A 14242-nucleotide genomic window follows, 5' to 3' on the forward strand; every position below is an offset into this window, starting at 1 on the left:
GGATGGAGCTCCATTTTCGCTTCCCCACTATGTTCCCACCCCCCACCCGGCAAGTAGCACACCCCTGCTTAGCACTCACAATTGATCTAGTTCATCCCCCCTGAAATTCATTGATTCTTATCTACCACCAATTTGCCTTGCCTGTTCAGACTCTTGTAGTGAGCTAGAATGGTTTAAACCTGCCCTCATTTGAACAAACTTGATTCTTGACTCTTGTGGCTAACAAATTGTGCACTTCTGTTAACTGCTCTTTCTGTTATATCTGTTACTAGCTAATTACCCCTGCTCTGCTATGGAACTATGTGATCAGGCTTGATAAATTGACACTTACAGCTTGAAAATTAATGAGTAGTTACGATCAGCCTCTCCTGTCCCCTTGTCTCCTCAGCCTTGCCCCACAGAACCCTTTCCCCTTCTCTCCCGCAGCCTTGCCTTATAGAAGCCTTCGTTATCTCTTTCTCTCCCTCAGCCTTGCCATATAGTAGCCTCCCCTATCCTGTCCCTTACTCTCCCTCATTCTTGCCCCACAGAAGCTTCCCCTATCCATCAGCCTTGCTATACAGAAGCCTCTCCTATCCTATCCCCTTCTCTTCCCCAGCCTTGCCCCACAGAGATCTCTCCTCTCTTATCCCCTTCTCTCCCTCAGGCTTTCCCCACAGAAGCCTCTCCTATTCTATCCCCTGTTTGGTGCTGTGAAAGTAAAACTGAACCTGAAACTCCTCTGCTTGTGTTTTACATTTGGAACAGATTTCAGATGGGTAGGGAGAGTAGAACTCCTTAGCATCTGAGGGGTGAGCATCTAGAAGCCAAGAGGAACATATGTAGCAATTTTCAAATTTGTAGGCCTTTAACAGATTAATAGAGTTGTAGGTCATCTAGTCCAACCTCCTATATCATTTCTGACAAATGGCAGTCCAATCTCTTCTTGAAAGTCTCAAGAGATGAAGCTTGCACAACTTCCGAAGGCAAGCTGTTCCATTGGTTGATTGTTTTCACTGTCAGAAAGGCTTACAATTCTGGAGATTTCCTGATTACAGCATGTTTTGATTTTATAGATATATAGATAGCCATCTTCTCCAGGGCAGAACATCGGAGGGTACTGGAGAGCATTATAGACAGGGTGCATCTCACTGATTTATAACAACTTGTTGTTTCTGCTGGGATGAACGATATCTCTCTTCTTAAAATCCTTGCTGACAATTAGAACAACCACTTCTGTAGTCATGGGGCCATTGAAATGACCTCAGTGCTCTCCAGGAGGCTTCCTACAAGCATTAATCACCACTTGGAAGTCCTTGTGGCCCTTAAGAATAGAATCAACAGCAGCCTTCCAGAATATACTTGTTGTGTTCATGCAGCAATTTCTGCAGTTGTCTAACCAGTTGTGGATTAACACCTGGGTAGATTCCACAACAGATATCCCTCTCATTGTCATCAGCACCAACAAAGTACAGTATATCTGGAGAAATGATACTTCCTATCCTATAGAAAAACCTGCCCCTGCATTTTGAATGTTGGCATAAAATTTCCTTCACCTCCCTAGCTCCAAAAGATATTATTTGGAAGCATACATTGTACTTCCAGACAGCAAAAAGAAAGTGTTTTGCCAGAAGGCTGTGTAAGGGTTCATGGGAGGGCTGAAGAAGAGAAAGGTGGACTATCACCACTGCAGCACTTCCTGGTACTCTCATTCTGCTACTTTAAAGCATGACACCAGGCACAGGTTACCAGGGAAGGGGGGCATTTGGCAGACAGCCAAACAATCATCCTTATCATCCCTGGATTCTGAACAAGAATTTATGACAGATCCATGCATGCATAGAGTGATGCATAGGAGAGAACAACTGAAGGATTATTACAGGAGATAAGTGAGGCCACCTATGGTTGGGTGGGGCTTCTGTAATTAGTGCTACAGATAAAAAGAACAGCATGCTGGTTTAGCCTCGTGGCAGTTTATCTTATTCATAGTTTCGTCAAGATCGTGGTTTTTGCTGTTCAAGTTTGTGTGTGGACTTTCTGGACTTTAGAATTGTACTCAATTTCCCAGTTATTGGGTGAGAAATTGGATTGCATTTAACTTGTGCCTTGTGTGTATCAAAAAATCCCTTTGGCATTTAAAAAGGGAACTGTTTCTGTTTTTCTGCTGATAAAGACTTGGTTTTCCTTCTATCATGTGGTGTGTGTATTTCTGGATTAATTACCCTGTAATTACGGGCGGTTGGGACACACCGGCAGAACAATTATTATGTGAAAATTAGTCCCAACAAAATGACTACCTCAACATTTAATATTTCTATTCATGTATAATATGTTTTAAGCTGTTTCAAACTTAAAAGAGTCAAGTGGTGCTATTGATGACAAGGTAATGCAAAAATAAAAAACCAACCCACCCCCAGAAAATACCAAGATGATAATTTAAAATGAATATAATTATCAAAACATTTGGTGGAAGGAAAAGCAAAATGCAGCTGTTTAAAAAAACAAAACTGATGTATATTTCATTTACAGTGATACTTCAATTTATAGACAAAGTTTAAATACCACATTTGGTGCTATTTCTGAAAATGGTGATAAATGCCTTGTTATTAGCAGGGTTACTTTTTATATAGCACACTGAGCTTGGACATTTTATTTTTTCATTCATTAGAAGAAAGCATGAATAGATGTGACTTTTGGCACAATTATATGCCAAAAACTATATAAACAGTAAAACTTTAATGGGCTGTTTGAGGAACGATGCTGTTGAATCTGAATATTGGTTAAATCTGAATTTAGATTTAATTTAGATCGTTTGCATAATTACATAACGGATGTAAATTCCCCATTTGCAGTAAAATCTTGATTTAATCCACAATTTTTTAAATTAATTAACAGACAGTTATGGGCAAAATCTGAACAACAAAAAAAGTATATTGTATCCATATACATATAAATAAAATAAATAAATAAATCCAGGGTCCCCTAAACAGGATTGTGAGGATTTATTGTACCTACAACAAGCCAGGATGTTAGAAAATAGAACTAAAATAATTTTATGTGAATTTTTTAGGACTTTAAAATATGACCTGTGATGCTTCTCAATCTCAAATATGAAAAGTGATGTCTCAAAATGTGGTGCTGGAGAAGGCTCTTGAGAGTCTCTTGGACTGCAAGGAGATCACATAAGTCCATCCTAAAATAAATCAACCTTGACTACTCTTTGGAAGGGCAGATATTGAAGCTAAATACTTTGGCCATCTATTGAGAAGAGAGGATTCTTTGACAAAGACTCTGATGTTAGGAAAGCTTGTCAAAAGGAGAAGGGGATGACAGAGGATGCCATGGTTAGATAGTGTCATCAATGAAATGAATATGAATTTGGGGAAATTTTGGGATACAATGGGGTGACATAGGATGCTAGGGGGTCCTAGCATCCAATGATCCATTGGGTCCTGAAGAGACAGGCATGGCATAGTGACTGAACAACAACAATAAGATTCCTAAAGCATATGGTTGTTCCATTCAGACTGTGGATATTCCAACCTTCCTCTTCTCTCCATCCTCCCTGAACTAGAGATGGAAGAAGGAGGAACTTCAACAGCTGACGCCACAATGCTCTTCATGCCTGGGAGAAGAAGCTCATTTTTGAGATAATTGGGAGATGATTTAGATCTAGATCAGACAACTTTAGAAGCAAAGTTCCTGAGCAGATTTATCCGCTAATAATGAGCCAACTTATCTGCTAACAATGAGTTAACCCACGGGTGTCAAATTCGCCATGTCACATTGCCATCATGTGACTTTTCACAACGTTTTTTCCCATTTGCAGAACTGGGGTGAGCATGGCCTGTGCATGACGCATCCTGCCTGCAGGCCACCAGTTTGATACCCCTGAGCTAACCTATCCACTAACAATGCACAAGTTTGAGGCATTCCTGCTACTGTAAAACAAAGGGGTATTCTTAGCATACATAGATGGTAAAAATATGCATATGAAGTCTGCAAAAAACCCACCAGGCTTTAGTTTTATAGTTTGTAGTTGCCTTGGGTTCCACCCTCCCCCCCAATATAGATTGCTTTTCTGGTATGTATTTTATCAAGGGCTGTGTCCTTGAATTCCTTCTTGCAAACGCTTTAGGTTTTAATCTAGGAGAATCCATACTGTAAGCTCATTAGGCAGCAAGCTTTTAGAATCCTTATAAAAGGGAAACGATTATTAAACATTCTATTATTGTTGTCGTGTTACTATCTGAGAAAGGATTGGCATTTGGTTCTCGGAATCTCTTTGGCTTTTGGTATTCTGTATTAAGGCCCTGAGCAAAATGTCTTAGATATTATGATTGAATGAAGAACATCACCTTCATCTAAAAGGGGAATCAAATTAATGGTTGCTGCATTGTTTAGCAATGAAAAATATGCCTGTGTACTAGACGTGTACTAGACACACTGATGCACAAATTTCTTTCTTTCTTTCTTTCTTTCTTTCTTTCTTTCTTTCTTTCCTTCCTTCCTTCCTTCCTTTCTCTTTCTCTTTGTTTCCATCTCTCTCACTGTTCCTTCCTTCCTTCTTTCCTTCCTTCTTTCCTTCCTTCCTTCCCTCCCTTTCCTCCCTCCTCTCCCCCTCCCTTTCTCCCTCCCTCCCTCTTCCTTCCTTCCTTCCTCCCTCCCGTCCCCTCCCTCCCTCCCCGTTCCTTCCTTCCTTCCTTTCTTCTTCCTTTACATTATAAATTTTACACCTACTATGGTAGGTTGCTGATGTGGTAACAGAAGGTGGTGTCTAGCTTGCTTGAAGGGTTGAGATTTCATGCTGGAGTAATATCTGAAAAAATATTTCGAGCAAGCAGAGTCAGCCTTGTTCTGTCACTCTCTCCAGAAGAAAAGTCACACGTTTTTGTTTTTGTTTTCGAGGTGGGATGTTTTGTACTTTGAGAGTGAATAATTAATGTCTGATGCAGTGATTCAGTGTTATGTGAGTTCCTATTAGGAAGCATTTGTTACTGAGCTTACTTAGTGATAAATAGATGTGAAGAATGGCGGTGAACAAGTCAAAGAAAAGAAAGTCACACAATCCACCCATTGCTGGCTGGTATAGAATGGTGTTCTGCTGCTGAATTGCAAGAATGAGAAGGAAGCTGCACCAGTTCAACATTAGTCCCTTTTTCATTAAGGCAAAATATACCTGCTGTGTGCATAAAACTGGTGCAACAAACTAGATAATGTGAAAGTGTTGCAAAGGCCTAGCAATCAAAAGAAGTAATGGACTGAAATAATGTGGAAATGATGGCCGTGTCTACATTACTGCCATCAAAAGAAACAATTCTGCTGTTAATGGAAAACTATCTGGATTTCTTTGTGGTATTTTATGTTACATTTACAATAATATTGTATTAATGTTGAACAATTTCAAAGTTAAATTTCAGACCTTGATTTCTTTTCCTTATTGGAGAATCCAAAGCTTTATATCCAAAATATTCTTAAATCACACCTCCCTAATTTTTATTCTTCACTTGAGATTAGAACACACAGAGCTTTTAATTACATGTTGTATAAATATGTAGAATAACAGAATCCATTTTAAAAAATGAAAGATTTTTGTTTATCTAAGGGGATTTTTTAAAAAACACATCCAGTGACGAAAATAAATATTAGTTGCTAACATTATTCAGATTTTACTAAACCAAATGGAAAGGAATCATATTTTCAAAATACGTCTCAATTTGTTTTCAAGAAAGCAATTTCAAAATTCTGAAACTGAGAACCTCAACTGAGTTTCTAAATATTCATATATCTTTATCAATTTAAAACATTGTTTCAGAATAAAAATAATAATCTTAAATACGTGGCGCTGTGAACCATAGATTTGTGTTCATTGTATTTTTTATATTGCAATATATTATGTTAATGTTTATATAAAATGTAACACTGTAATTCACCTATTAGTATGGTTTCCCCTATGAGCAATCCATATTATAGATATGGTTAATATATATCTTGAAGAGCTAGACTGACAAATCAGTGTGCCTGTTCTTTCTATAATTAGACACAAGAGAGATCACCAGAGATCTTAACTGTAGCTCAGTTTCTTTTGCATTTGAATTTACATGTGGTTTATTTTACAGGCTTGCAAAGATTTTGTGAAGACATTGAAATGATGATTGGATTCCAGCCAAATAAATTCTGGAGAATCTGTTGGGCTTTTGTGACCCCAACTATTTTAACAGTAAGAACTCAAGGAGCAGGGATTAAAAAGGGAAATTATTATTATTTATTTCTGGTATTTATATGTCACCCAATTATTTTTTTTAAAAACCCTCTATAGGTAGTCTGGGCAGCTTTTCACTATTGATTGCTATTAATGACCCCAAAATACATTAGGTTAAATTTGGTTTTTATAGTAGCAAAAATCATAAAGCCAAAATACAGACTTTAAACACTAGAATTACATTTATGTAAATTTCAAAGTCTGAAATATACCTCGGCATGAATATTTTTCACTGGATGTAATTTTTTCTTTTAATGTTTTTCCTTTTAATGTTGATCCTTGGCTTCCATGTTCTCATACTTGATATGCATAAATAATCTATTCAATTCTTATCTAGCACTACGCTGGTGGAGGTTAATTAGATGCCAAGAAACTCTCCATTAAAAGCCCTATTGAAATGTGTTGAAATGAAGTACTGTGTGTCTACATAGCATCTTCTATTATTATCTTTGGCATCCAAGCAAAGAAATTTTAGTGGACTGTGTATGTGGGTGTGTGCATATGTGTCTATACTCACAATAAAATACTGCTCCCATTGCAATTTTCTACATGTAGAAATATTTGCTTTCTACAGTAATTTTCTCTAGTGTCATTGTGGAAATGTTGCATATTTCATAGCACACTTCCAATTAATGGATGCTTTTATGTCTTTCTTTTAAATAGCCATGTGGGAACCGCTTAATGGTGAGATTGCATATTAATATGTCAGGAATAAGTATGCCAGGATCACGTGGGTGGGGATATTTTCTCATATAATAATCATTAGGTTTGGATACAGAAGGCTAAGATTGTGTAGTTGACCCCAGGCTTATATTGACAGCACAGAATGTTGCTCAGATGTTCTTTCTAAATTGTCCCAACCAAATCAAATTGCCCAGAAATAATTAGTACAAATACAGTACATGAAAACAGTGCCCCAGCTTATGCTTAACAGTAAACCATAATGTGATGTGGTTTCGATGAATCACTCCATCATTGCTTAGCATTATGTCAGTCAAGCCATATTGCTTATTTAGTAACACCATGGTTAAAAGAAATCAAAGATTACTACATATGTTGTTTCAGAATGATGTCATTAATTGTGAAACATACAATATAACCACTCTTTAGTCTATGCACTAGAGCTGAACATTCACATGTATTTCATTGTTATGGCAGGTAATTGGAATAGTTCTCAAAATAAGATGAATGTTTACATGTTTTTTTTTAAAAAAAATAGAAATGGCATAAAGCTGCTTTCTGTGCAGCACTAAAATTACAATTTTTAAAAAACATATATTTGTGAGTGGATAGTGCTGTCTCTTGCAAAGTGTTCATTACTATTTAGAACAACAATTGTTCCATTACTCAAATTCATTCACTGAAGCTGAGCAATTGTGACAAGTTGCTCTAGTAAACATAGCTTTCCTTTTTTTAGAACAAAGCTAATGTATTCTAAAGGAAAGCACAGACAGACAGACAGACAGACAGGAGAATTTAAGAACAGCTAATTCCCACCGCCACTAGGTGTCACTCTGTTGAAGCAACTCCACTTTTAAAACAAAACACATCTTCAGATACAATAAATAAAGGCAAATCTGTTTCAATCCCACTCTTCACTCTTAAATTATTTTACTCTGACTTGGGTTTGCATTGATTTGTCATCCTTCCTTTAAAACGTCAGCATAGAGTGAGCTTTATGCATTTATTTATTTATAAATATATTTTGTATACAATTGCATCCATTATATTTTTGTTACAAAAACTTCCACAGTATACACATATTTCTTTGTAGCTAAATATAGCTAACAATTTAGTGAGAAAGAAGAAAAGGGAGTTTCATATGCCTGAACCATTGATTTATAATCTCAAATCATCATGTTATCGCATGGGAACTTTGGCTACTTTAAAAAAATCATAGGACAAGCTTTCTATTTGTATTGTATTCTTTGTTCTTCTTCTATTCTAAGCAGCCCTGTCTTTAGTATCCAACATATATCCTTAGGATTTCAAGGTTAAGTGGTTAGAGAGATCCCTGAAACTATTGCTATACACAAATTTGAGATCTGAAAGGTGGGTAGTCCATGCCTGACAGTGATCCTGCCCAACTATAATCCAGTAGGATATAAATTTGTCCTTACATTGTATTAGGGAGAAAGGTTTCTCAACCAGATGAGGTATTTTCTGATTTAAGACTCAGTTTTCCTAAATCCATAAATTCTATAGTAACGTATATGGGATTTTTTTTACACCTTCAGAAGGGAGAGCAAACACTTGGAGAGATGTTGTTATCATTTGTCCATTGAAGTCATTCAGCTGTTGAGAACCTGCTTTAATCCTATCAGATATGACTGAAGTCCAAACTTCAGTGCGGCAGAAGATTAAAGCCTTGCGTTTTCAGCACGGCAATGGCTGTGAGTTAAAAGAATGGAGTCTTCTGGAAAAAAAAATAGTGCACAGCCTACAGCAAACATTTTGTTCATAAGCAACCAACACCATTTGTCAGGTCTTTGTGGCAATACAGCCCAGATTCAACTGGCCTGATTTGAAAGCAGTAAATAATTTCTACATGGATTGTTCTGGTGTAGAAAGTCCCACAACAGGGTTAATAGCACATCCTGTAACCTAAGAATTTGGCTTGCTGGAGGGAATACAAACGATAGGAATCAAGCATCTAGGAAACACAATCTGTTTCCTTTTTAAAAATCATATATGCACATCTCTCTTTTTTATTATTCCTGAGCAGGTGCACTGTAGTAGCAGGAACAGATTGCCCTGTGGCAGCATTGGGGAGAATGAAAATAGGCAGTCATCTGCCAAGTTCTGCAAAAATGTATCTCTGCCATTCAGTTAAAGCTGTTGGTGCCAGACATGGTTCATTCTTTTCTGCCTTGCTGTCGCTGCAAGTTGACATGGGTGCAAGTGGGTCAAGGAGCTTCAGCTTAGTCCAAATCCCCTGCCTGTCCCAAATTACTAGTTATTTTCCCACCAGGTGTGATTCTCAGCAGTAACTTAGTACAGGTTAGCTGTTTTTATATTTCAGGTTCCAAACAGAACACATTTGACTACAGCTTAGACTTTCTTCTAAATGTTTCTAAAATACTTCAATTTTTTTTTCTTTGTGTTTCTTAGTGCAACGTTGATGTGCAGCTGTTATTTGTATTTTCCCTTAGCTATTTTTTATTTAAAAGAAAAATACAACACAGTAATCACTGAATGTGGATTTAAGCCAAAGAAGTAGAATGGGGAGTAGCAGTGTCTTCATATTAAACTCTTCACTTTTCAGCCAATTTTAAAATCTTCATCTAAATATATTATTCTTGTTGTTCCATAGCAGGAAAAGATGGATCCAATTTAGATTTGGAGCAATTAAATAAAAAATATGTTTCATATTATGAGGTTATTGAAGATACATTAAAATCCTTTGCATTTTTCATTTTGGTTGAGACATTCAATAAAATTAATATTTGATACCTTGGAATAATTAATCTTACACTTTGAATTGATCCACGTTAATCTGAAGTATACTCAGTAACTTTTATATGTTCTCTTTGATAAATCTCCATTAAATTATTGTATCCACATGCAGTAAAAAGAGGATATTGAGTTATGCACCAACATGCAGACATGTGGCTCTTTATACTGTATATACAGTGGACTAATAAGATTAGTGCTGCCAATAGACTGCATAATTACTTTTTAAAAACTGTAAATATGAGGTTTCATTTCCCCAAAAATATCTAACTTTTTCCATTGAGTTATATCATATTTATAAGAGGTGATATTGCCTTAAATCTGATCATATACAGGTAGTCATCAACTTATGACTGCAACTCAGCCCAAAATTTATGTCGCTAAGTGAGAAATTTGTCCCATTTTATGGCTTTTCTTGGCCATCAATGCAGTTGTTAAATTAGCAACATGGTTCTTATGTGAATCTGGTTTTTCCATTGACTTTGCTTGTCATAAAGTCACACAAAGGGATCACATCACTCTGGGATGCTGCAGCTATCATAAATATGAATTAGTTGCCAAGCATTTGAATTTTGATCATGTGGTCATGGGGATGCGGCAATGGTTGTGAAGTGTGAAAAATTGTCATAAGTCACCTTTTCAGGGCTGTTGTAACTCCAAACAGTTGCTAAACTGTTGTAAATTGAGGACTATCTGTTTAGTCATTTACTGTTATGAAGAAATGTTTCTATACATATGATTGTTTATACTTTCATAAACATTGTGTGCATTCATTTCATAATATGATGTAATCGCATGTGTTTTTCCTCCCCTCCTAGTTCATCCTCTCCTTCAGCTTCTATAAATGGGAACCAATGACTTATGGCACCTATCATTATCCAGGCTGGTCAATGGTACTAGGATGGTTGATGTTGGCTTGCTCTGTTATGTGGATTCCTATTATGTTTGTGATAAAAATGCATCTAGCTCCTGGGAATTTCATTGAGGTAACTCCTATGCTTTATATTCTGCTCTCCTTTTTCCCAGAATTTATCATAGGATTGGATTGGCCTATGTTTTCAAAATCATGTTTAGAAAGTTTTACTTTCTGGTTATTATTGACCATTGTTATGACCTATAAAGCCCTTCATGGCATCGGACCAGAATATCTCCGGGACCGCCTTCTGCCGCACGAATCCCAGTGACCGGTTAGGTCCCACAGAGTTGGCCTTCTCCGGGTCCCATCGACTAAGCAATGTCGTTTGGTGGGACCCAGGAGAAGAGCCTTTTCTGTGGTGGCCCCGGCCCTCTGGAACCAGCTCCCCCCAGATATCAGAGTTGCCCCCACCCTCCTTGCCTTTCGCAAGCTCCTTAAAACCCACCTCTGTCGTCAGGCATGGGGGAATTGAAATTTCACTTCCCCCTAGGCTTATAGAATTTATACATGGTATGCTTGTATGTATGAGCGGTTCTTTAAATTGGGGTTTTTTAGATTATTTTTTAATATTAGATTTGTTTTCATTGTCTTTTCATTGTTGTTAGCCGCCCTGAGTCTTCGGAGAGGGGCGGCATACAAATCTAATAAATAAATAAATAAATAAATAAATAAATAAATAAATAAATTGTTTCCATTGGATGAATGATCAGCATCTGAAGGATAATAGTTGGGATCAGATGAATTCAAAACATACAAGTAACATATGCACCTGTAACAAATCCTTGGAAATATCCAGAAAATTTCATACTGAAGATACTTCCAATGTGAAGTACACACTGTAATAGGTAGAATACAGGGAAGAACCACACTTTGTGCATTTTGCTTAGGGCCTCTCACATTAACCCAACAACAAAGATAAGAGTGATATTCTAGAAACTTTAAAAGTTAATTTATAATAGCATTCAACTCTTAAAAACACTGTATTTATTTATTTTTACTAGCAAAATAGGCTTCCAGTGAGGTTCAAGAGAAGGCACAATTCCCCTGACACCATCTGAAACAATTTGTCATATTTCATTTTCAGTAGAATATTTCCTGAGCTTCTCAGTTTATTGCAATTGATTGGGGAGGCATAAGTTGCAAAGTGGTAATTAAGCAAGAATTAAAATAATTGCTATGGAGACTCAATTGCCTTTAATAGGTAGTAAACATATAATTGTTCCCTTTAATACTGTCATAAATATGTTTCTTTTTTTTCTGTATAACATGCACCAAATTATATCTTGAACATACAATTCAGATTTTCATGGCCTCAAACTCTGCAAAAATATCCTAGTTTCCTGCCTCCAGTTAGAAATAAAGTTATAGTATGGTAATTAAAATATTTGTTTAATTTCCTGCTGTTTATTACATTCCTGGTCATCACTTTATTTTTTGAGAAATTTGTTAAGTGGGTCATATTATCTTGATGCAGGAAACAACTGCTCAGATGATTTGGTTAAGCAATTGAGCACATTTTCCATGGCGTTTGAGCTTAGTCACTAGTGACTCTAATGGAGAGATAATTGATGGTGGTGAAGGCTATATAAGTAAATGGAGTTTTTATTTATTGATCTTGAGGTAAACAAACTCTGTACCACACCACATATTTTAATATGGTTGTCTAGACTAACATTGAGTAATGTCAACTTATCCTGATCTGTATTTGTAACTGATTCTCTCTCCCCTTTCAGAGGCTCAAGTTGGTCTGCTCTCCACAGCCAGATTGGGGACCATTTTTGGCTAAACATCGTGGTGTACGTTATCAGAATATGATAGACCCACTGGGAACATCTTCCCTTGGACTTAAACTGCCACCAAAAGATTTTGAATTGGAAATGCAATCCTAGTAATTCTCCTACTTGTGACTATGTTGTACAGTTCTTTCTTTCTTTCTTTCTTTCTTTCTTTCTTTCTTTCTTTCTTTTTCTTTCTTTCTTCCTTTCTTTCTCCTTCCTTCCTTCCTTTCTTTCTCCTTCCTTCCTTCCTTCCTTCCTTCCTTTCTCCTTCCTTCCTTCTCTTTTCTTCTCTTCTCTGAAAGTGGTTCTTTAGGAAGTAAGATTTATTATTGCATGCTCACAGTAAACACTAGGTAGACCACTTTAAGTACTAGATTTTGTTCTTCATACCCATTGGTGCCAGGAAGGAATACTTCACTGTAGAAAGGTAACAGATGTTGCAGTAGGATAAATTGTTTTGTGAATGCTGGGCCAATTTTGCTCTTAGGGCTAATTTACATAATTTGGTTTGTTTGTTGCAGCCACATGGGTAGAATACAATAATGCAATTGCTGACACCATATGGACACCCAGAGAACATTGCTTTGCTGTTACTGATAGACCAGTGGATTGGCAACTTTGTACAGCACTGGGTTGTTAACTTGTTGAGGGGTTGTGATTGTTATCTTCTTGGGATCTTAAAAAAGCAACCAACAAACCTAGCCCAAAAGTATCTTTTGCATAATTATATGATATGAAAAAAAGCCAGCAAGGGCAAAGCAAAGATAATGAGTTAAGCTGCCCAGCTTTCCCTGACTGGGTTTATCATATTTGTGCTCATTAATTTTAAGGGACATTAAATTAGACCTAGGAATCATTGAATCAGTTTGCTGTATATGCAAAACTGTCCAAAGCTGACAACCAAGTAGTAGGGCTGCATTCGGGACAGATCCATTTTTCATACCTGTATTTCCCAAGATACCATCAGTCTTGTATTTTAATGAAAATGTGTGAGAGCAACTATTTATATGTAATAGTAGACACATCATACCAGTGGCCTACTGCTGCCAAGCCCAGCCAGTTCTGAAACTTGGTGCCTCAAACCAGTATTTTCCACTGTAAAAAAAGCTCCTTATTGAACAAGCTGAGTTTTCAACTTGAAATACTGTAGCTTCAAATATATGCTCATCCGGAGCTTATTTTAAAGTCACTATGCTTGTCACACATAGAAGTGAAGTTGGATTTGATTTAGATGCATGAAACAAAGGACAGGATGCAGCTGAGAATGATACACAACAGATGAAACTAGATTCCTACCTCGCTATCTAAGTGCAGAAGGGCTTCACTTGAGCCTGAACGGTGTTCTTCAATATTGTGCCCTAGGAGTTGGATGTGGCCCACTGATTCTGCCAATATGTCTTCCATTCAGTGGCTGCTAGTCACTTTGGCACCACTGAGCTGCTTTTTACCACGTGCAGCCTTTTAATATAATGCACTCATACAGAATGATGTTTTAGCATAGATTTGGAGAAAGATGAATAAGCCTTTCAGGACTTTTTTTTAAAAAAGTTGTATATAGTAAACAAAGCAAAGCATATTGATTTGTGTCATGTCTCACAAAGCTGAATTTCTCTGCTAAAAAAGAATATCAAGGTGAGGCAGACGGGCACCCCTGCACTAATTTATTAATTTCAAGAAGTCAGCATTCCCCATCCTTTTATTCCTTCATTTATGAGTATTGCTTGTGTCTTGATTTTCTTGGCACACTGAAGAGGTTCTAACATCAGGTTGGTCTCAGATTGATTTATGTTCCATTCTTCCCTCTTTGAGTTCTAACTTTTACTTCTGAAAGAAGCCATCGTATAATTTGTGCCT

General features: G+C 36.9%; 1 protein-coding gene across 1 annotated transcript in view; it reads left to right on the forward strand.

The window, feature by feature from the left end:
- The window catches only part of SLC6A5 (solute carrier family 6 member 5), a 77061-nt gene extending 64527 nt beyond the window's left edge, over positions 1–12534 (forward strand). Inside the window, exons 13-15 of the mRNA XM_070735179.1 lie at positions 6099–6199; positions 10513–10680; positions 12344–12534. Coding sequence (XP_070591280.1) covers positions 6099–6199; positions 10513–10680; positions 12344–12499 — 425 coding nt within the window. The 3' untranslated portion in view covers positions 12500–12534. The remainder of the gene's footprint in view (positions 1–6098; positions 6200–10512; positions 10681–12343) is intronic.
- The last annotated feature ends 1708 nt before the right edge of the window (positions 12535–14242 follow it).

The sequence above is a fragment of the Erythrolamprus reginae genome, chromosome 1 (assembly GCF_031021105.1).
Source record: "Erythrolamprus reginae isolate rEryReg1 chromosome 1, rEryReg1.hap1, whole genome shotgun sequence".
NCBI classification, from domain to species: domain Eukaryota; kingdom Metazoa; phylum Chordata; class Lepidosauria; order Squamata; family Dipsadidae; genus Erythrolamprus; species Erythrolamprus reginae.